Source organism: Balaenoptera borealis (assembly GCF_965194805.1).
Source record: "Balaenoptera borealis genome assembly, chromosome: 17".
NCBI classification, from domain to species: Eukaryota; Metazoa; Chordata; class Mammalia; order Artiodactyla; family Balaenopteridae; genus Balaenoptera; species Balaenoptera borealis.
In genome coordinates this window covers 8206876-8229219 of record NC_138876.1, presented here as the reverse complement: position 1 = coordinate 8229219, position 22344 = coordinate 8206876, and the positions used below count along the sequence as shown (strand labels likewise).

The window sequence follows — 22344 nt, the reverse complement described above, 5'->3', positions numbered from 1 at the left end:
TTATAGACTGTGGTTGCCAAGCTCCTAGCTCCTGGTATATATTAGGTACTCGATAAGTGAGGATTCTCCCTTTCCTCTTGGAGCCTTAGTTTGCTTGTCGACAGGGCGGGGATGACGGTTGTACCTACCTTGTATTCTTCTTGTGACGATTACACGAGATGAAGCAGAAAAAGTTCTTGGGAGGGGACCACCTGGCAGGTGGCAGTAAGTGCCCCATGACCAATACTCTCCAGCCCAGCTGCCCCTCATTACAGAGGTTGGTCATAGATCTAGAGCTTTCCACTTTCTGCCCAAGGTCCTGGAACACAGCAGACTCTGAAGCCCAGCTGTCTGAAGTCACAGGCTGGTTCCACCTCTGATAAGATTTTTGGCCTTGGCCAAGCTACTTCATTTCCCTATTTCTTTCTTTCCGTATTTATAAAATGGAGACAGTAACAGCCGCTAACGTACACATCTCTTATGAGGATCCAATGAGATAAAAAGGCGGAAGCTCTCGAGATAGTCTAAGTCCCCAGTCAATGGCTGTTCTGTTACTATTATTAGTGGCAGCATCACGAGTGATGGTAGCGGTGCCAGCAAGTCCCAGACCGTCCCTGATTCCATGGTGGGCAGTAGCCCGCGTCTGAGCTGGAGGGAAGGGGTGACCCACAGAGGATGGGCCCCAGGGTCCTACCCTGGTCAAGACCCCACTCGGCTCACCTCTTCCACCCCTGGCAGAAGACCCAGTTCCACCAACAGTCCAGGCCCGGAGAGCCATCTCCCAGAACCCAGTAACCACCACCTGCATTCTTAGAGAGGAAATGCTCCCAGAGACCTGCAATTTGTACGGAGACTTACAATGACTTTGCTGATACAATTTACTTTCACAATGACTGTGTTTCCATCACCTTTAAGTGGGCATCTATTTTAAAGTCCAACTCTAGCTTAACTGAGCCAGGAAAGCGTGCTATTTAAGGAGCCCCAGGAGGTGCTGGGGGGATGTATCCGCTTTTGCAGAGTCCTCTTCTCAGAGGACAGTTCTGACCTTTGTCCCTGTTCAACCACCATCAACTCTTTGCCTCAATATACAACTTTAGTTCATAGCCAAGACTGAAGATCACTCGGTCCACTGCTCTCACTTCACAGGTCAGAAACCGAGGCCTAGGGAGACTCACTCAAGAGCTCACAACATGTTGATATAATATTGATCAGCTCTGACTTCCTAGATGCCTGTGGGTCTCCCGGGAAGGGTCCTGGGGCTCCCATGCCTAGAAGAAGGATGCAGAGCCCTGATGAGGCCCTGAGGTCTCTGGGCTGAGCGGAGGATGGGAGGTGATCTAGACTTTGGGCCCTGAGTCTGCTTTGTCTTCCAGGGCGGCTCCGCGCTCTCCCCCGCCGCTGTCATCAGGCCGGAGAGGGCTCGGCAGCAGGCAGCTGCTTTGGCGAAGGAGGTTGGCTGCCCTACCTCGTCCATCCAGGAAACGGTGTCCTGCCTCCGCCGGGAGCCTGCCAGCGTCCTCAACGACGCCCAGACCAAGGTGGGCACTTGTGTGCGAGTTGGGCGGGACACCCTCTGATCTTTCCCAAATGGAAACCAGGCCAGAAAGGAGACAGGACCCACCCAAGGCCACGCAGTAGATTGGTGACCAGCTGGAACTGAGTGCATATTTCCAGACCCCCCTGTGCCGTGCGTAGGCCACAGGATGTAATGGACCAAGCACAGGTCCTGAGGGTCGACAGATCTCTGGGCTCATCAGATTTTATCTGTACGATGGGGATAATGATGGGAACCCTATAGAGGAGGAAAAGATAATGAAGTGACGTAGGTAAAGGGTCTTGCTGGCACCTTGGTGGCACCCCGTCAAGCCACAGCGACATGTACTGAGCACTGTGGCCACGGCTGCAGTGGAGTGAGGCCAACATGCCCCCTTAGGTCGGACAGCGGTGTGCTTCCTTCTCCAGCCTATAAACATCCTGCTCGCAGCCCCCAGTCTCTCTGGCTGGCCCTGATATTAACAAAGGGGACTCTAGCAGGAATAGCTTGTCATCTGAGCCGACACTTTAATCCCTTCGGCAATGAGCCTGGACTTGCAGACCCCGCGCAGGTCTTATCCTCAGCTCCTCCAAACGTGGGCTAATCGGATGGTGGCTAAAGCTGGTGAATTTCCCTGTCATATCCTGCCTTTGGCCACCACCTCCTCCTCGATCAATATCTCTTGCTTCACTCACTCAACCACAGGCTCAGGCTGACCCGTTCCTCCCTGTGGATCTGTTGTCACTTCGGTGGGAGGCTCTGGGATGCTCCCCTAGGGACCAACCAGTGCTCAGAGCAAGACTCACCTTCCCAGCACTGTCGCCTGGTGTCCTGCCTGGCTATTGTCTGGCCACGTTACTCTTATTTCCCAGCAGAGCTTTGGGTGAATAACCAGCACTGGTGTTCATTATGGTTAAGACCCAATTAAGTGAAGCAATGCAACGCATTATTCCAGTACCATTTTTTTAAAGGACAAAGTCCATATAAATCATGACACCCCTTTGCACCTGATGCAGCTCCTGGCCGTGAGTGGCCCTTTCCACTACTGGGGTCCTGTGGTCAATGGCCAGTACCTCCAAGAAGCTCCAGCCAGAGCACTGCAGAGAGCTCCGCGGGTGAAGGTGGATCTGCTCATCGGGAGTTCTCAGGATGACGGGCTTATCAGCAGAGCCAAGGCCGTGAAGGTAGGTGGGAGGAGGCCCCAGGGGCCCCTGCGGGGTGCAGCCCGGTGACTCTGGACCTAAGTCTGACCTTGGTCGAGAGTCATCGACTTACTTGCTTATTTTCAAAACAATCGCTGAAAAACGACATGTGTAAGGGCTCTATAAGAAGTTTGGGAGGTGGTAGTGGTGGGTGGGATTCAGAAATAGGACACCTGCCGAGTTGTGAGCAACCCAGACACATCCACAAATTACAGCTGTGAATGAATCACCGTGGGAAACCGCCAGCAGGGCTGACCCAGGAGCTCTGTAGCTTCAGGGTTCCTGGCCGTGGGTACCGCTGCTGCATGAAAGATGCTTGTCCCACGGAGGCTGGGAGAAGGAGAGGCGTGGGGATGAAGAGAGTCCTGGCAGGGAAACCCAAACACTAGCCTTCCAAGCTTCCGAGCTTCCCAGCCGTCCCAGGAAAGTGTGGACCAGGCACAGGGCAAGAGCAGCTTTGTGTGGCTTGCTGGAGACACAGCAAAGTGCGAGGGATTTGTGAGGTCATTTATCTGCCCGAGCAGACACTTCCTGCTCAGACCAGAGAGGCCATCACTCCTCACCAGGATGCAGCCACCCGGGAGGAGGTCGAGCACACTCTCCCCTGGCCCGCCCACCCCTCCTTGTCAGCTGCTCCTGATGGGCCCTCTAGGTCATCAGCCTGGGATGGTGGTCCCAGCACATGACACAAGGTGAGGACACACACACTCAGCGTAGGGCTCTATTGAATATAAGGCAGTATGCGTTGGAATTAATAACAACAGAAAAAGAATCATTAATGCAACCAAATGGGGTCTTGCATCCTTTGGATTATGCTATCCCCTTGGGTAAGCTACCTCACTTAGGGGAATCTATCTTACAGCAATAAAAGCACCACTTTGACACGAGATATATACAAGGGTATTAATCACAGCATTAATTACTGTGGCAAAAACATTGAAAGCAGCTCAAATGTCTATGAACAGCGAAATGGTTGACTAGATGAAGATACACACTATTGAATATGATGAACTATTGAATATGATGCAGACGGTGAAAAGAATGAACCAGATACATCTCTCCTGGCTTGAGGATGCCTGTGATATGTTGTTAAATGGAAAACAAAAAAATCAGAATGCAGAGGAGTGTGAAATTAAGGTAGCATTCATATATTTAAAAAACAACCAACCTGTGTATATCTATAAATATGTAAATGTGTATAATTGTATTTATTTCTATGTGAAAGGATAGTGCTGTAGAAAGATACACAGCAAGCAATTAACATGGGCTATCCCAGGAGGTGTGGCCATGTGAAAAAGAATACTATGAATTTAATATTACTAACATTACTAATATACATATGAATACATCACATAGGCATATATGTGTGCATATATATGTATATGTATAAATAGAGCGCACTGTGTTGCGTTGTGTGTGTGTGTATTGGGGGGTGGCATAGAGCAGAGCTTAGGTCACTAACAGCTTCCATCCTGTTGACTCACAGCCATGGAGAAGGAACTTTTGCCCCTGATCCATCTCTACATTTTTCTGCCGAGCACCCGTATATGACTCAGCCCTTTACTTCAAGGGGCTGCAACTTGATTATTGAACCAGACTGACGCTCAGGAAACACTGAAACAATGCCACTCTCCGCCACTAGCCCTGGGCTTTTCTTCTCTAAAGTAGTGGGTCTTCAAATTCCCACTACTTCGATCAAGCCCGTCATCAGTTAAAAAATAGTAAGCACAGTCATTTGAGTGTAAATTATATACATGAGTACTCTTATACTAAGTGTTACAAAAGAGTCACAAAAGCAAAGAATTATAAAGCAAGAGAAAGAAACGAATGTCCTTACATTTGTGCTGCACTCTGCGTGCTGCCCGAGAGAGACGATGCCCTACAGCATGGGCAGCATGGAAACACATGGCCATCGGCCCTGGATCCTCTTCCATGCAACACCTCGTTCCACACTGCCCGTCAGGGGAGGATGTGGAAATCTTTGTGCAGAAGATACTATATCCTCACAGCTCTGATTCTTTGGACCACGCGCTGGAAACGCATCCCAGCCATCTCCGACCTTAGAGAGAGAGAGGAAGAACTACATTCCCGGGAGCCTGGAGAATCATCCTAGAAGCAGGCCCCAGCAGCAAGTTCCCAGACTCCTCCCACCCCCAGTGGAAAAGCCATCCATCGGGGCTGGGGGGAGGGGAGCTTTTATTGGCAGTCTTGGTGCTGGGGTTGACCCTAGGGCAGCTCAAGTTTATATTTTCGGGTGATGCCAACCCATCGTAAGAGGATCGTCTGCGGCTGCCTTGGTGTTGCCTGGTCCTCTCCCAGCAGCATCTTGGGAGTTTCCCAACTCTGCCCTGGATTTCTGAACCCCCTCCAGCAGGGAACCTGCATCCAGAGGACTGGAAACCCTCCTCAACAATGCATTGAGTTTCCCTCTGAGGCTTTCAAGGAGATGTTTCCTTGGTCCACTTGCAAAGAAAGATCGTGTCTGCTGACAGAGCTCACTGCCTGCACCAGGAGATGGGTAGGAGAGTGTGCCCTCAAGTCCAGGCGCCAGAATAGGGAACCGGCTGGTTATTCCTGTCTGACTTCCCTTCTCCATTGATTCTCCTTTGAACAGGCGCTAGTGCAGTCGTTGGGTGGTTCTTGAGAGCCTGCATCCCGCTGGGAGCCCACCTAGGTGCTGACTGCTGTGGACAGTTGGGAGAAGGAGGGATGCAGTAACAGTCGGGTTTGAGGCCAAGTCCACACTTGCAGTGCCATTACATGCCGGCATCTGCTGAACGTGTACCTCCAGCCCCACTCTATACCTCCCGCCTGGGCTTTTCCCTTGAACTCTAGACTGGGTTAGCGCAGGGTCTACTTGACGTCTTCACTTAGATACCTCATCGCTTCTCACTCTTAACACAGCCAAAATGAACTGCTGATTCCACTTATGTCCCCACCCCCAACCAGCTTATGCTCCCACTGTCTTCACCATCTCAACAAACGGCAACCCAGACTCCAAACCTCTCTCTCTGCCTACCAGCATTCCGTCAGCACATCTATCTTCAAAATGTTTCCAACCCCCTCTCCCCACCTCTTCTGCCGTCACCCTGATCCTTGCCATCATCTTTCTCCGGGAGTTTTACAATGGCCCCCAACCATCTCCCTGCTTCTGGCTTTGCCCCCTTTGCTCTATGAGAACCACAGGGGCTGGAGTAATCCCTTTACGGTGTAAGTCAGATCACGTCACTCCTCTCCTCTTCTTAAAGCCGTCCAGTGGCCTCAGCTCATGCAGAGGAAAAGCCACAGTCCTTAACGCCCACTATCTGATGTGGCCACTATTTGCTCTCTGACCTCATCTCCTGCTGCCCGCCTCCTCCCGCTCACCGTGCTGCAGCCTAACTGGTCCCTATGGTGTTCCTCAAATCTGCCAAGCACACTCCCACCTTAGGGTCTTGGCACTTTCTGTTCCCTCTTCTAGAATGTTCTTCCCCAGGTAACTCATTCCCTCACTTCCTTCAGGGTCTGCTTCTTTGGCGAGAACATCCTGGACCACTCTGGTGGGAAAGGCATCCACACCCCCAGCATCCTCTCTCCCCTTTATCCTGCTCCGCATCCTCAGCGCTTGTTCCCCTTGACGTGTTATATATTTGTCTACTCTATTTCTTCCTCCTCTAGAATGTGAGCCCCATGCGCTCTGAGACTTTATCTATTTTGCTTTCTGCTATATCTCTGGTGCCTACAAAAGTGGCTGGTACACAGTAAGTGCTCAATGAATCTTTATTCAATGGAAAAAATGAAATTATGGATCTGACCTAGGAGTCTTCAAGGAGATAATTTATCCCCAAAGGACCCTATGGATCAGGGATTATTATCAGTAATGCTCAGATGGGAAACCAGTTCAGAGAGAAGCCAGAATTCAACTCCAAAGCCACCCTCTTTCCATCCCAGCCCTCTGGGAAAAGCCAGGCCTTCCCTCCATGAGCTTGTCGTCCAACAATGACAGCATGCTAGGTGAGCACAAACCCAGCTAGAATCAGGGCCACTCGGTGCAAAGGGCTTTGCAGTTCCACCCACATTCTTCTTTTATCTCAGCCATAATGCTATGAGCTCCATACCCACGAACCAACATTTAACACCATTGTACTGAGGAAGAAATAGGTTTCGAGAGGTTTAATGATTGTCCCAAGGTCTACTCGCTAGTCATTTGCAAAGCCAAGTCTCCACTGAAGGTCCTCTGGCTCCAATTGGGGGTGCTTTGTGCGCTAAACTCTAAGACAGTGATGGAAATGCACTAGCACCACCTACAACACCCTACAGCCAGATCATAGCCCAGAGGAATAATCCTCAGAATCATGCCCAACACAGAAATGCCATGGAGTAGCGTGGACATCCAAGTGGGGGCCGAGCTACCAGCTGCCCTCTGGAGGCAGTATTGAAGTTCCTCTTCTCTTTCCAAACATGCTGCTCACTCGTGCCCTCCGGGCTGCCCTCCCTTCCTCAGCCTGCTCGTGACCTGCGTTCAGCGTTGGGTTGTGGGTTTCTCCACTTCCCCCTGGAAGGCTCCATACCACCTGAGTCCAGCTGCCATTAGCCGAGGAGAGTCCCAGGATGGCACGTTCCTGAGGGCCTCCATCCCAGCGATTCCTTTCCCGAATCCTCTGTCCATCCATACGGGCCGAGCCCTTCCCACCCTGTCTGTGCTGAGAAGCAGGACATACCAACTGTAGAAAATTTCCACATCCGCCTAGAACAGGGTCTCAAGTAGGTTTTCCCAACACAGAGACCTGTTCATTTAGTCATGGGGACACTTCACAAGGTCACTTACTATGTGCCAGATGCTGTGCTAGGTGTCTGGGGGCATCAATACAAATTAAATTCCTGCCCTCGGGGAGCTCAGTCAAGTAACAAAATAGAAAATGGGCAAAAGTAAGTAACTAAAATGCAGTTTGATACACACTATTTGGAGAGATGGTCATCCTACTGTAGGACCTCAGGGCAGTTAGGGAAGAGGGGGGGGGGTCACTGGACCCGCAGTGGCACTGCCAGCAGGAGTGACCCAGTGACGAAGGAACTGACCAGGACCCTGTTCCCCCAGCTGTCTGTCAACGGAGCGGGGAGAGTGCCCTGGGTGTCCATGGATTGTAATCAGGAGTATTTGAGTTCTCCAGAGCCTGAGCCTCAGTTTCCCTATCTGTAAAATCGGGAGATTATTAGTACATATCCTCATAAAGATGTTGAAAGAAATCATACATGCAGCAATGTCTGGCAAATACCATGTGCTTGATAAATGTTAGTTTTTCACTTAATTCTTTAACTGTACTACTATGGTCAGTATCCCAAGCTATTGTCCCCAGTCCAGAGAATAATCCCGAGAAAGCAGGAATACAAAGGACGTACAATCACTAAATCACCTCGCCTGACCTGAGCCAATTTTCCAAATCATGGCAGATGCACACACATGCTTTCTCCTCATGCCACCCTGCATCAGTACCATCCAGAGCCCAACCCACAAACACACACCATCCAGCTCCCCGGGGGAAGTCACAGGAGGGGTAGATGTCCCTCCCACCGCAAGTGAGCCCCCGGACTCACCCGTCCATCACATCAGCGGAGACCCACTAAATTCCCGCAGCCCAAAGAGGTTGGGTAGGGCTTCCAGAGAGTCCATGTGAAGACCCTCACCCACTTACCACCCCAAGCCAGCTACGGCCCACCCAAGGAGTCTTAATGACACCAGCAAAGTTAACCACATACCCGTGGAACATCAGCGCTGCCTGAGATGCCTGGAAAGGCTCTGTTCGCAGAGAACAATCTTATTTTCTGAAGTAGCAGCTTTCTGTTGAAATTCTTCGTCAGTTGCCGTGGTGGGGATTTTTCCCTCTCTTCTCTCTCTCTCTCTCTCTCTCTCTCTCTCTCCCTAACTGGTGAAATTGACAGTCTGCCTACATTAACCGGGCATTAATTTGCATGATCAAAAGCAGATTTGTTCCAAGAGGCAATGCTCTGCCTTCCCCTCCAAAGCACAGGCATCTCCAAGGAAGGCGAGAAAAATCAGAATCGGCGCCGCCGCTGAGCTGCCCCTGAGCTTGGCCAGGAGTTGGCCTCATCCAGGAGCAGGTGGGATGGGGGCCCTGCGGAGAGTAGGGAGGGGGAGGGCAGCCCGCCTGAGAGTTGGAAAGTGGCACCTGGCAGCCCCAGGCGCTGGCACGAGCTCCAGCCTGGGAAAATCAAGCGTTTGGTGACAGATTATAGCAGAGGATGGTACAGGAGTCCCAGGGAAGTACGTGGATTTCCTGCGGAGAGGGGCTGCTGCACCGAATTCCCCAGCCCTTTGGGGTGGGGTGGTGCGAGGATCCCAGCCCTGGGCATCGTGAGGCTCTCTGGAGAGCCCGGGACCTGGAATCAGAAAAATGGGTCACAATTCCTCGCTTTAGCCGTGCAATTCAGGCAGGTTGCCTAACCAGTCGGAGCTGCCTTCTCTTTCGGCTTTGAATGGGCACAGGGTGACCAGCCCTGCAGTTATGAGAGGACTTCTAGGTGAAGGAGACAGTGCCCAACCCCTGGGGACCACGCTGGGACCCCTCCACGCCGGCGCTGTAGCCATCCGGCCCTCAGAGTCGTCACACACGCACGGCACCTCGTCTAAGTGTCCCCCGGCCCTGATGCGTGGGATTATCATTCTCAGTGCAGAGGAAGCCGGGGATCGGCGGGGTTGACTTGTCCCCCCAAAACAGTAAAAGTATTTTCTGACTGTGCAGGTAAAAGATGAATGTAGGCTGGATTCATTATTATATATCCATTATTATCATATTTATATTTTCTTCTGATTTTAAATTAAAAGGAACATTTTATCGTGTGCCCCTGCAATGATGGTGGGGTCTGGACACCGGGCCTGCTGGATGGTGGAGAGGTTGGCCCCTTGTCCCGTCACATCCACACGCAGTGGTCGGGGCAGGAGCGGTCCCGAGTTGATTCACGCATGCAGCCAACACTTACTCATTGAGGGCTCTCCCCCAGGCTGGGGGGAAAGTTGTAACCCGAACCGATAAGGCTCCTCGCTCATGGAGTTTATGTTCTCGGGAGAGGACACAGGGATGCGTAAGCAGAGAAAGTAAGAGTTTTCAGATCTTGAAGAGTGCTCTGAAGAAAAGTGTAACGGTAATGGGAGAGGAAGTGATGCAACGGGGGAGAGCGCTTTCGCAGGGAGGTCAGGGAGGTGGCTTCCGGTTCTGAGTGATGAGAAGGGCCAGCTGTGGGGCGAGTGAGGTGAGGGGCCAGTGCAAAGGGCTGAGGCAGCGCTGGTTTGGGGGACACAGAAGGCCAGGTGCTGGGAAACCCAGTGGATGATGGAGGAAGCAGTAGGAGAGGAAGGCAGAAGTGTTGGAGGGACCTCTTAGGTCATCAGAAAAGTGACTTATTCTACTTGCAGGGGACAGTTATCAGGAAGTTTTAAGTTAGAGAATGATCGTACTGATTCATCTTTTTTTTCTTTTTTTTTTTTAGTAATCAGGAAAATTCACTTTATTATTATTTTTTAAAATAGTTTTACCATACAAATACAACATTGTAAATCAACTATGCTGATTCATCTTTTTAAAGAGCATTCTGGCAGCTCTATGGAAAATTGACTATGGAAGGGTAACAAAGGAAGTAGAGACCAGACTGAGGTCCATGGCGAGGTCCAGGGAGCAAGCTGGTATGTTAAATTAAGGTTAAAGACAGACGTGGTAATGGTGAGAAATGCCCAGATTTGGGATACATCTTAGATCGGCAGCTGGGTAGATGAGTTGGGAGTTCAGGAGAGAGTTCAGAGCTATAGATATGGATTTGGAAGAAAACCAGGAAACTATGATGTCACAGAAAGCCAAGAAAAGAAAGTTTTTCTGAAAGGAAGCCGAGGTCAAGTGTACAATGTCATTGGAAGTGGTGTGAGTTGAGCGCAGAGATCTGACCCCTGGACCTGACAGGATGTAGGTCCTGGGCGCCCTTGGTAAGGGCCATTTCAGTGGAGTTAGTAGAAGGCCTGACTGGTCAGAGTAGGCTGAGGGGAGAGTGAGGAAGGGGTCATGTGCTTCCCAAACTCACCGTCTTTCCACTGTACCTCCATCTCCACTGGACACCAACCCTCAGCCAGGTTTCATGACCACTTCATTCATTGCCACATTACCTCTGCAACCTTACCAGGCTGTCCCATGGCAAGATCTGTGTCATGTTCATTTCAAATCCTCAGTTGCTGGCCAACAGTAGGTCTTTAATTTATGCCCATTAAATGAAAGAGTATTTGTGTCTCCACCTACCTCAGAGCTCTAGAGAATCCTGGGGGCATTTGTTCATTCATTCATCCTTTCAGAGTTCACCCGATTGCCTTTGGAGATGCTGCCCCAGGTCTCCCTCTTCTCAAACTTACGAAGTCATAACCATTTTGCATAACATCAAGAGTAATCGATGTATGAAAGTTAATCAAATATCTTCTGTGTACAAAGCACTCCTCCTCTAGTCCCCACTCCCCAGAGAAGATTGTCAGTGCTTCTGCCCCAGGATGGGAAGGAGAGGAGGAGGGAAAGAGCGCAGATGGGGCAGCAGGAGCGGATAGGAGGAGTGTATTAAGACATCCTCAGGAGGAGAATCAGCAGGATTGGGGTACAGCAGAGCACTGGGGAAGATGAGGAAGTGGGAGGAGTCGGGAAACATCTCTTTTCTAATCGGGTCACTGGGTACTGGTCTTCTTCACTGAGGTTAGGAAAATAGGAGGGGAAGAAGGTTCTGGAGGTGAGGAAGCACACAGGCTGGAGAGAGATGTAGGAATTGTCAACTTACAGATCATTGTCGAAACAAAGGGAGGAAATGGTGCCACCTCGTGAGCATGTGTGGATGGAAGGGGATGAGAAAGGGCAGGGGTGGCAACTGGGTGGGGTGGGACATCAGCATTTAAAGTGGGCAAGACAGCCAGGTGGCGGGGAGGTTCAGAAATGAGCCCAAGATGGAGAATTTTATGGAAAAGGAGTTGGGGAGGGTCACCGAGTCCAGGCAAGAAAGAGCCCCAGGCTGGGGTGGTGAGCAGCGCCGGCATGGGCGCTGACCGTCAGTGACCTTGGCAAGCATGGAGGTGGGGGAGTGGAGGGGCCAGGGAGCTGTGGGGTGAGGGGTGAGTTCCCTGCGCTGGGAACGCCGAGGTAGACAGACAGACACCTTGGCTGGCGTTTCGTTCTGGGTGGGGGTAGGAGTCACGGAGAGTTGCACATCGCAGGTTCTAAGAGGGGGGAGATTTACCCAGTGACGTCGCTGAACAAGCAGAGGGGAGGGTCCCTAGAGCGCTGGGCAGTGAGGCATCAGCCTCAGAGGGAAGGAGTGTCCCTTGGTCCAAGAAGAGGGAGGGGATTCGGGAAGGGCATCTGGACGGGCCGTGTCCCTGAGAGTAGAGGATGGTGCGGGTGTATGGAGAGCTCTGAGGACCGTCTTGGGGTTCCGAGCAGCCTCGTGGGACCCACATGGCAGAAGAGAGGCAGGAAGAAGCAGCAGCTCCCGGGCTCCCTCCTGGGGCCCTGCGGAGCCCACACCCAACGCCCACTTCCCTCCAGTCTCAGCCCGCTGTCCTGCACGAGGCCCGAGGCCCATCTCATGAGCCCATTTACGATTTCAGCCCTCGCCAGCCAGCACCCTGTGCCCTCCCCCACCCTGCTTGTGCCATAGTGCTGATCGCCACCGAACCTCCTCTGTTACAAAGATTTGTCCTGTGCCATCCCTCCCCCGAACTCGACTAAAAGCCCCCGAAGGGCCAAGAACTTGGGCTGTATGGTTCCCCGATGTACCCCAGATGCCTGGAGCTGCTCCTGGCACATGCAGGCGCTTGACAGAAATTTGTTGACTGAACAGTGACTTGAAGATAAAGACCCTGCAGCAACGTGGCTGTCATCCTGTTTCTCAAACTTGGGGTGAACACAAGGACGCCTACTTTTAATAATTTACTAACCAGAGGGGAGAGAGAAGTCATATTTACTGTCACCCATTTGATAATAATTAATGTTCTTTTGAGTCTAACATCAGCCCCAGGCACAGAGAGGGGTATTCAGTGAACGAACTTACTGACCAGCAATGAGTCTTCTGAGGTCGCCTGCGGATCCAGGTCTGAACCCCACACTCAGTCCCCTAGGTCACAGGCATCCGAGGTGACTGTGGACCCCTCCACAGTCACTAAATATTTCCCAGGGCTCTAACTTTTCTATGGGAGGTGTTAAGAACGGTCCTTTAAAACTGTGCCCTGCACCTGTGCCAATTCTTGATGGCCCTTAATGAGCCCAGGCCCAGCAAACCCGCGTCTGAGGCACATCTTGCCTGTCATTACAGCTTGTGGCGTCAGCCCTGGCTTGGCAGTCACGTGGTAGCCACACCCCTCCCGCTGCCTCTCTAATTAAACCAGCAACAGCACCTGTGCTTCTGTCCTCGCCAAGAAGGAAGAGACCTGGGTCTTCCTGAAAACGGGCCCCTTCGCATCCCCACGCACCCCCGGGGGGCTCAGATCCACACTCTAGCCGTCTCTTCAAAATACTGACTGTGGACGCAGCCACGGCCCAGCTTGTCTCAGGGGCTCAGATCCCCTTAGAATGGGAAACGAATCGCAGTCTTGTGGAAGCAGAACCTGGGCCCCTCCCTTTAGCATTCTAGCCATGGAATTGTTCAGATTGTTGGAGGTACTTCTAGCAAGGCCCAGGGCTTGGTGCCCTGCTGCTCCTAAAAGGTGCCCTCTTGTGGAAAGAGTTTCCGCAGCACCCGTGAAGGAGGCTCTGTCCTTTGGGTGAGGTCAGTCGTTTTCTAGCAGTGATCCGGAAGAGGAGTTCCCAAGGGTCTGGACCCACAGCCAGCGGGACCAGCCTGGATCAGGCCTGGCTCTAAAGCATGGGCTCCCCTGGGCCAGGTGAGCTGCAGACACCTAGCCGCCGACATCGTGCTAACAGTGTGTAGGTGTCATCTCCTTTAACCTCAGGACAGTTTTATGAAGAGGGTAATATTATTGCGCCCATTGTACAGAGGAGAAAACAAAGGCAGAGAGGGATTCAGTAAGTTGCCCAAGGTCACATAGCTAATACATAGCAAAGCTGGCATCCAAGCCCAGGTCTTTCCAGCTCTGGGATTTGAATCTAGGAGGTTTGACTTTGGACTTGCAGCCTCACCTGTGTTATCTCTATGAAGGTCAGTGTCTCTTCCATTCATTTGTCCAACACTTATTTCCTGGGCACCCGCTAGAGCCCTGCGTGCCCCTCCGCTGCTTGGTAGTTCTGGAACATTAGGCGTTAAACTGACAATAACAGCACCTGGCGATTCAGCGCAGCATCTTGAAGCACCCCAGGGGCCCCTGCCTGCGCCTGGGACGGGGCAATAGTAATCGCTCACAGCTACTGACCGTGTGTGCCCAGAGCTGTGCTAAGCCCCTTATATGCAGGTTTCATTGGAATTTGGCAATGATTCTATGCAACTGCCCAACTCATATGGTGATTTTGATACTTCAGTGAAATACACATGCTAAATGTTTGGCAATAATTGGAGTTATGCGAATGGTGACTAATATAATTTTTGTGATAAAATATTCCAAAAACTCAGAAAAGAACAGAGAATAACATAATGCAGGTTTCCCCCTAAACTATTAGTAGGCTGTGAAGTCAATTAAATAGATTTCAGGCAGGCATTTTTGAATAGACTAGATTTGACTAGAATAGAATAGAATGGAAACTATCAGATACATCACGTATGTTAACAGCAATGAGTATGAATGTTATTCGTGAACGTTACTACAGGCATTGAGTGTGAGTGTGTGTGTGTGAATTCCGCATGTATAAAATGTCTTTTTTATTATAGATCATGGTCAGAAATAGTTGATATAAAAAACACGGATATAAGAAACACATCACTATTCAGATTTAACAGATATTAATATTTTGCCACATTTGCTTCAGGTCTTTTTCCAAAAAATAACCCATTATAGATAGATAATGAAGATAGATAGATAGAATATAGATAGAATTCAAACGAAGCCCTTTTTGCACGCCTCTCGCTGTCTCCTTTCCTCATCTCTCCAGAAGCTGGTGTGTGGCCACCAGCAGACGTGCCTCTGATCAGTGATTCCAGCCACTGGTCCAGCCTCTTGGGGAGTCAGGCTGAGGGCAGTCCAACCCAGGACCCCAGGATGGGCTGAAAGAGTGTCTCAGACGGAAGGGGTCGCTTACCGGTCACATCCACGCCTTGCATTCTAATCACAGTTCCTGGCTGCTTGGTAATGTTTAGAAAAACAATTTAAACATGTCAGGGTATCCTGATAAGCTCATGTCAGTGTTGAAGTAAGAGCCTAGAAATATGTAAACACACGTCCTAGGACCGTACAAGGGCCGAGGGGTCTGGATCTCCCGTGCCAGAGCTGCCTCACTGACAGTCGCTGCGCCCCTTGTCTTCAGAAATGAGGAAACTGAGTCCAGAGGGGAGGACATGGCCTCCCCAGACTCTCCCAGGCAGACAGGGTAAGAAAGGAAGGAAGGAAGAGGAGGAAGACAAATACCATATGATTTCACTCGTATGGGAAACAAACAGATGAGCAAACCAAACCAAGCAAAAATAAACCCGTAGCTACAGAGTAGTGGTGACCAGGGCGGGAGGGTTGGGGAGAGGGCAAAATGCGTAAAAGGGATTAACTTCAGTTTCATTTACTGGCTCAAGTGTGCGTGACCAGACGGAAACTAACCCTTTGGTGGTGAGTGTGCTGTAGGGCACACAGAAGTAGGAACGGAATGTTGGACACATCGAACTTGCACAATGTCATAAGCCAATGTTATCTCGATTTAAAAATAAATCTTAAAAAGAAGAGGGAAAAAAGAGAGTGAGGAAGAAAGAAAAAGGAGGAAAGGAGGGAGGGAGGGAGGAAGAGTTATTTCCATCTGACACACATCCCAGAGAGCTCCCTGCCTTCCCTGCCCATCCTATATAAAAGAGCCCTGCCCCATCCCTTCACCCTGCTCCGTTTCTCTTCATAGCACCTGTTCCGGATGAACTGCACAACTCTTTGCTTATTTTCCGTCTCCGCCCACTAGAACGCAAGGCCCTTGAGAGCAGGGAGCTTGATTAGCATGTTCAGGGCTGTTTCCCAGGCCTAGCAAGCCGCTGGCCCTGGACCAAGAGTGTGTCTATCAGTAGAAAAGGGTACAGACAGTGTCCCTACGTTGAATGCTTTGAGTCAGTGAATGCGACTGAAGTTAGCTCTCCTAACAAAACCAGGTGACAAGCTGGCTGAGAGAGTCAAGTGCACGAGCACGCGTGAGACCTGTGATCAGCCTGCAACAAAGGCTTGTGTTCAGTGAGCACTTATTAGGCACCAGGAGCCATTTTCAGGGCTTCACGTGTATGAACCCTTTTAACCCTCACCGCCACCCTGCTCGGGGGCTCCACTGTGTCCACCTTCAGGCAGGCACAGAGGGGTACAGGTGCTTGTTTAAGGCCACACAGCTGGAAAGAGGCAGAGCTGGGATTCCCACCAGGCAGTCCGGCTCCAGCGCCCACGCACTTCTCGCCATCTTCCACTGCCTCCGAGAGAGAAAATTCTAGACCAAGGGCTTGAGCTATGCTCAGTCGGGCCTTTCAGAATCTGACTGGGGAATTTCCATATTTTTTTTTTTTAAGCAATTTGAGGAAAGTCAAGGCCGGACCAGTAGCAAAGCAGCCTTTTACCAGGCGCTGCAGAATTCTCTGGGCGGCGAGGCAGCGGACAACCGCGTGCAGGCTGCGGCCACGTGGTACTACTCGCTGGAGCACGGCGCGGACGACTACGCCTCCTTCTCCCGCGCCCTGGAGGCGGCCGCGAGGTGAGCCGCGTGGGCGCGCCGTCCTGCCTCCGCTTCCCCGAGGCCGTGGGGATGCTCAGATCCCCCGGAGAACCGGGGCCTGGTGCTGCTGCTTCATCTGTGTCAGTCGTTCAGTCCACGGCGCAGGCTGCCTGCCCGCCAGCGGGAGACACGAGGGGTGACCCACCCCTCCCCTCCGTGGTGCGCGTGCGCCATCAGAGGGTGCCTGCTTGGATATGCCCCGAGCCGAGAAGCTGCGCTCAGCTGGTGTGGATGGAGAGCGGGCGGGGGGCAGTCCAGCAGAGAGGACCCCGCCTCCAGCCCAGTACCTGGACCCCTGCTGCCCTTGAGAACAGCGTGAGGAGCGTTCCAAGGGTGGCTGGAGCCCAGGCCTCGTAAGCATCGGTATTTTTCAAGGCTCCCCCAGGTGACTCTGCTGGGCGGCCAGAGTTTACTTTCCACAGGAAATGGAGGCCTAGACAGGGGAAGGTTTGTGCCTGATGTCACACCCAGAACAGAAGGCCCAGGGCTCCTGAAGCCGTGCATCCCCTTCCCGGGGTTGGGGGCTGCTGTTTCTGCACTCACTGCTTATGGGTCTTGTTGCTCAAGTTCACTGCTTCAAGCTTCCTTCCCTGGGAAAGTCTGCCCAGGTCCCCCAACCCAAGAGTGGTCAGTGGGTGCCTCCACCCATCACAGGCTCTGCCGTCCCCAGAATGTCCCTCTCAGCACCGTCAAGAGATAGCCAGGATTCCAGTTCTCTCTGCCTGCAGAGCCCCCTGGGATGACACCACAGTGGGGACTCCAGCTCTCGTGTCACCTTTGAGCTCCTCACGGGCCGCTTGACATGTTCTGTTTCCCTGTCAGGCCCCCCTCCAAGCCGGGAGAGTGCGGTCAGGTGGTGTCCGCATCCTGTAACTTCTTTCCTGTCCTCGGGGAGGGAGGTCCACGCTGGCCTTTGCTCTTTGTCCCCGGGGACAGAGCCACTGTCATGGGCTCAGAGGCCTCTGCTGAACTTGACTCTGTTGAGAAGAGATGGACTGAAGGATGTTGAGGCCCACTGTCCTGCTTGGTCACTCCTCCCAGGAGTCTGTGGCTTCCAATCAGAGGGTCACGAGCTCAGAATAAAACTTTGTACCACCCCCTGGGACCTTGGGGACCAGGAAGGCTCTAATTTTCCTTCTAGTGGAGAGCTCAGCTTTGAACAAAATAGCCAACACCTATTCCTGAGGGCCCAGCCCCAGACTGGACCTGAAGAACTCACAGAGGTCCGAATCCTGGACCCTGAGAGGCTCACAGCCAAGTCGGGACTGGCTTAGATCAATGTTGTAGAAAGAGCTCAGGGCTAGAGTTCATAAACCTATGTTCATTCTTGCCCCAACTTTGCCTGTAACTGTCTTTGAGGACAATCTGTGAACAGGGGCAAAAGCAGGGGTCTGAAGGAGGGCAGGTAACCAAAAAAGGCTTCATTGAGGAGGTGGACTCCATTCCTGCCTTAGGCCAGGTCCTCATTCTCTCCTGGCCAGACTGAGGCAGCAGCCTCCACAGGCCTCCCTGCCTCCAGTCTCCTCGGCAAGGCTCGTCCATAGCACTGCCAGGGTGGAATTCTCTGTAGGTCTGCTCCCACCCCTGTCCTGCTCACCGCTCCTCAGGGGACCATGAGGTAAAGAGGGCTGCCTTCATCTGCCCTTCCAGACCCTCCCACCAGCCCCACCCTCTATGAGAGCCTTTCCTGTAAACCCTGGAGGTGCTGGTCTCAGTCGCCAGAGGAGGGGTAGGCAGCCCTCCTCAGTGATGGACTTTTATGGGGGTTATCAGAATCTCTGCTGTAGGCGCAGGGCTTCAGTAGTTATGGCTCGCGGGCTCTAGAGCACAGGCTCAGTAGTTGTGGCGCACGGGCTTAGTTGCTCCGCGGCATGTGGGATCTTCCCGGACCAGGGCTCGAACCCGTGTCCCCTGCATTGGCAGGCGGATTCTTAACCACTGCGCCACCAGGGAAGCCAAGGGTCAGGCCCTTGGGCCCCATTTCTCAGCTGAGGAGGTGGAGCATCAAGGAGACGCAGGGATGCTGAGTGAGATTCAAAGCCTGGTGGCCCCAGACCAACCAAACTCGGCCTGATTCTAGCCACGCCTGCCTGCCTCTGGGCACGCAGCTCGTGCAGGACCACGCGCAGGACCCCACTGCTGAAAGCGGGTGCTTCTGAAATGTATTCACATCACCCCCAAAGAGGGAGTGGATGTGGAGCTTTGGGAATCTAAAGCAAGGCTCTCAGACTCCTCACTGTTGACATTTGGGGCTGGATAATTCTTTGCTGTGGGGTCTGTCCTGTGCATTATAGGATGTTTAGCAGCGTCCCTGGCCCCTTCCCACTAGGTGCCAGTAAAAACCTTCCACTCCCAGCTGTGACAACCAAAAGTGTCCCCCAGACATTGCCGAACGTCTTCTGGAGCGTGGAGGCGTCCCAGCTGAGAGCCACTGGTCTAAAGGTGTCACACACCCGAAATGTCCCTGAGGTCTCCATCTTCCTTCAGAATGCACAATTATTTTATGTTCAGCTTCATAGTATATTATATTCATTTTACTATAAAATGTTTTGCTCCCAAGTCTTTGAGTAAAATTGATGTCCTGGGAAGATGTTTGTCCCATGGATCTCTTGACCCTGCGATGCATCATATGGACATAGTGTGTGATCGTGGCCGTCCATGAAGCAGGCTGGACCGTGTGCCAGCAGGGGGGCCAGCAGGGGCGAGACGAAAGCTGAAGGGTGCGAGGACGGGGTGGGGGGTGTTCTCTGCAGGCCTACGCAGTGGGGCTGGTGGCCCAGGGCCCTTGCCTGGGAGACGCCTTTACCCGGCACTGTTGTCCATAGAGCTGTGCATAGCTAGACCTCGTCCTCTGTCCTCCTCTCACCAGGGACTACTTTATCATCTGCCCTGTGATCGACATGGCCAGACACTGGGCAAGGAGAGCCCAAGGAAACGTCTTCATGTATCATGCTCCTGAAAGCTACAGCCACAGCAGGTAAGGTGGCTGCGTGGCCACAGCGGGTGTTGGCACACAAAGAGAATCTGGCAGAGGGTCCCTGTCACTTCTGTGATCCACAGGGCAGCAGAGAAAAGAGGGCAGGACCATCATACAAGTCCTGGTTCAATGACGTGGGACGCGTCACTTAACTTTTCTGAGTCTCAGTTTTATCATCTGAAAAATGGGTAGAATAGTAATCACCACTTTATCTCACAGCACTGTAGGAAGAGCAAGTAAAATAAAAGATATAGAAAGCAGTTTGGAATTGCAACATTAGGTATTCACTGATTGACCTGGCTTGGGGGGAGGAGCCATCTTTATTAATCCTACCTGTTTATGTCTCTAAAAACTGAACACTTAGCTTAACTTAAGAAAATGACTTTCCAAGGTATAAAAAGATTTCTTTTGCAACAAAAGGAGTTTTATTTACCCCTAATTTATATACCCTTCTAACTTCCAGAATAAGTTCAATGTATATTATAATAAAAGTCTCAAGTGCAATAAAATTATCAAAATGGAAAAGAAAAATAAGAGGTACAAGTAAAAGAAAACCAATGATAAAGGAAGGGGCAACCAGTGGGCCCAGAATGTGATCCTGAGTTTCCCAGAAGTCAAAGAAAAGATTTAAAAGTAAAGAAGAAAAGAACAAAGGTTCGGTTTTCATAGCGCCATCAGCTAAACAAAGGAACAGAGAGGGGTGGTGTCATAAGACATATTTGGTCTCGGCCAGTGGGAGGGCAAAGCAACGTGCGTCGCTGGGGCACAAGGTTTCCAGGGCATTGGAGGGAGGACTGAGGCCACATGTTCTACTTCTTCGTGACCTTACCGTCCTTCACCTGTGCTCTTCACCTGAGCTCCTCACCTGAGCTCCTCACCTGTGCTGGAAAACCCCAGGTCCCTCCAGTGCTGGGCCAGTAACTTCCCACATAGTCGGATATGATTCCCACAAATTACATCAGATTAGCCACTTCACACTGGAGCTCCTTTGGTAACAGAATGTCAGGGGGTCAGGTGTCACAAGATGCCAGAGTGTGTTGCTTCATTTCATACGAGAGTATGAAGCCAGGACATATGGAGCAAGGACATCCATCGCCCATGTCCATGGTCTGTTTGGGCCGCAGGGAGACTGGGTGTAAGAAAGTCAACTTTTTTGGGGGGGCTGTGTTGGGTCTTTGTTGCTGGATGTGGACTTTCTCTAGTTGCGGTGAGCAGGGGTTACTCTTCGTTGCGGTGCGCAGGCTTCTCATTGCGGTGGCGTCTCTTATTGCAGAGCACGGACTCTAGGCCTGCGGGGTTCAGTAGTTGCAGCGTGCGGGCTCAGTAGTTGCAGCACGCAGGCCCTAGAGCTCACGGGTTTCGGTAGTTGCAGCACATGGGCCCAGTAGTTGTGGCACGCGGGCTCTAGAGTGCAGGCTCAGTAGCTGTGGTGCACGGGCTTAGTTGCTCTGCAGCATGTGGGATCTTCCCGGACCAGGGATCAAACCCGTGTCTCCTGCATTGGCAGGTGGATTCTTAACCACAGCACCACCAGGGGAGTCCCAAAAGTGAACTTTAGAGCTGAAGGATGAGCTCCACTACTTGCCAGCTGTGCAATCTTAGGCAGGCTCCTTTGCCTCTCTGATCTTCAGTTTCCTCATCTACAAAATGAGGCTAATAGTTTCCTCTCACTGAATTGGTGTTAATAATATCTGGATTATAAATTATCCCGCTTTAACCTGTGTTGCTTTGCAACAGCATTAAGGGACATCTTACAAACATACACGATTTCTTATTATAATTGGCAACATCCCTATAGTAGGTTGAATAATGGTCACCTGAAGATACCAGGTCCTAACCCCTGGAACCTGTAAATGTTACCTTATAAGGAAAAGGGGGCCTGCAGATGTGATTAAGTTAGGGATCTTGACGTGGGAAAACTATCCTGAATTTTCCCAGTGGGTCCTAAATGCATTCACAAGTGTCCTTATAAGAGAGAGCAGAGAGAGATTTGCTACACATAGAAGAGGAGGCAACGTGACCACAGAGGCAGAGATTGGAGTGATGCACCCACAAGCAAGAAATGCCAGCACCCACCAGAGCTGGAGGAAAGAGGAGTGGCTTCTTCCCTAGAGCCTCCAGAGGGGGCCTGGCCCTGCCCACACCTGGAGTTTGGCTCAGTGAAACCGATTTTGGACTCCTGGTCTCCAGAACTATGAGACAGTAAATCTCTGTTGCTATAAAGTCACCAAAGTTTGTGGTAATTTGTTACAGGAGCCATGAGAAACTAATACAGGCCCCCAAACATTTTTCCTAAACAAGCACTCTTTACCTGGTTTCCCCCAACGGGTTATTCAATTTATAACACTTCACGGAACATCCATCTTTATGAGGCCAGCGGTGTTGAAAAGAGCATCTCTGTGTTACAGATAAAGAGTCTGAGGTTCAAGGAGTTCCACGTGATTTCCCCAAGGACAAGCAGCAGTCGGTTATACAGCAGTGACCTACTCATAGCTTCTCCGAGCCCCAGAATTCTCTTTCCACTAAAACACGCGGTCTCTCTGCTTAGAATTATTTATAATTCCAACTTGATTTACTTTCTAGATTCAAGCAACTGCCTCCAGGTTGTGGGAAGGGAAGTAAATGCCAGGCTAGGGTTCTGGTGAGAAGGCATTCGGGAGAGAAGGAATGGTGAGAAGAACCGAGGGTTTGGACAGAGATGAAAGGAAGTCTCATAATCCCGTGGCCACCACGTCCAGGAGGCCAGACCACATCCAGGGAGGCCAGGCATCGTGGAGTGCTCCCAAATGCCAGGGCTCTCAGGAGTTC

At 51.5% G+C, this 22344-nt stretch overlaps 2 protein-coding genes across 6 annotated transcripts in view; one reads left to right on the top strand and one right to left on the bottom strand.

Moving 5' to 3' along the window:
• The window catches only part of SLA (Src like adaptor), a 142417-nt gene that overhangs the window by 59409 nt on the left and 60664 nt on the right, over positions 1-22344 (bottom strand). For 2 of the 5 annotated variants that reach the window (XM_082363790.1, XM_082363793.1), the window contains exon 1: positions 8452-9036. The exons of the other annotated variants lie outside the window; for them this stretch is intronic. The gene's annotated coding sequence lies outside the window, so the exon portion shown is untranslated. Of the gene's footprint in view, positions 1-8451; positions 9037-22344 lie in introns of those variants that run through there. 5 annotated transcript variants of the gene reach the window in all.
• TG (thyroglobulin) overlaps positions 1-22344 on the top strand; it is a 247226-nt gene that overhangs the window by 207941 nt on the left and 16941 nt on the right. The window contains exons 42-45 of the mRNA XM_082363748.1: positions 1353-1517; positions 2530-2697; positions 16357-16538; positions 19429-19536. Of these exons, the coding sequence (XP_082219874.1) occupies positions 1353-1517; positions 2530-2697; positions 16357-16538; positions 19429-19536 (623 nt within the window). The remainder of the gene's footprint in view (positions 1-1352; positions 1518-2529; positions 2698-16356; positions 16539-19428; positions 19537-22344) is intronic.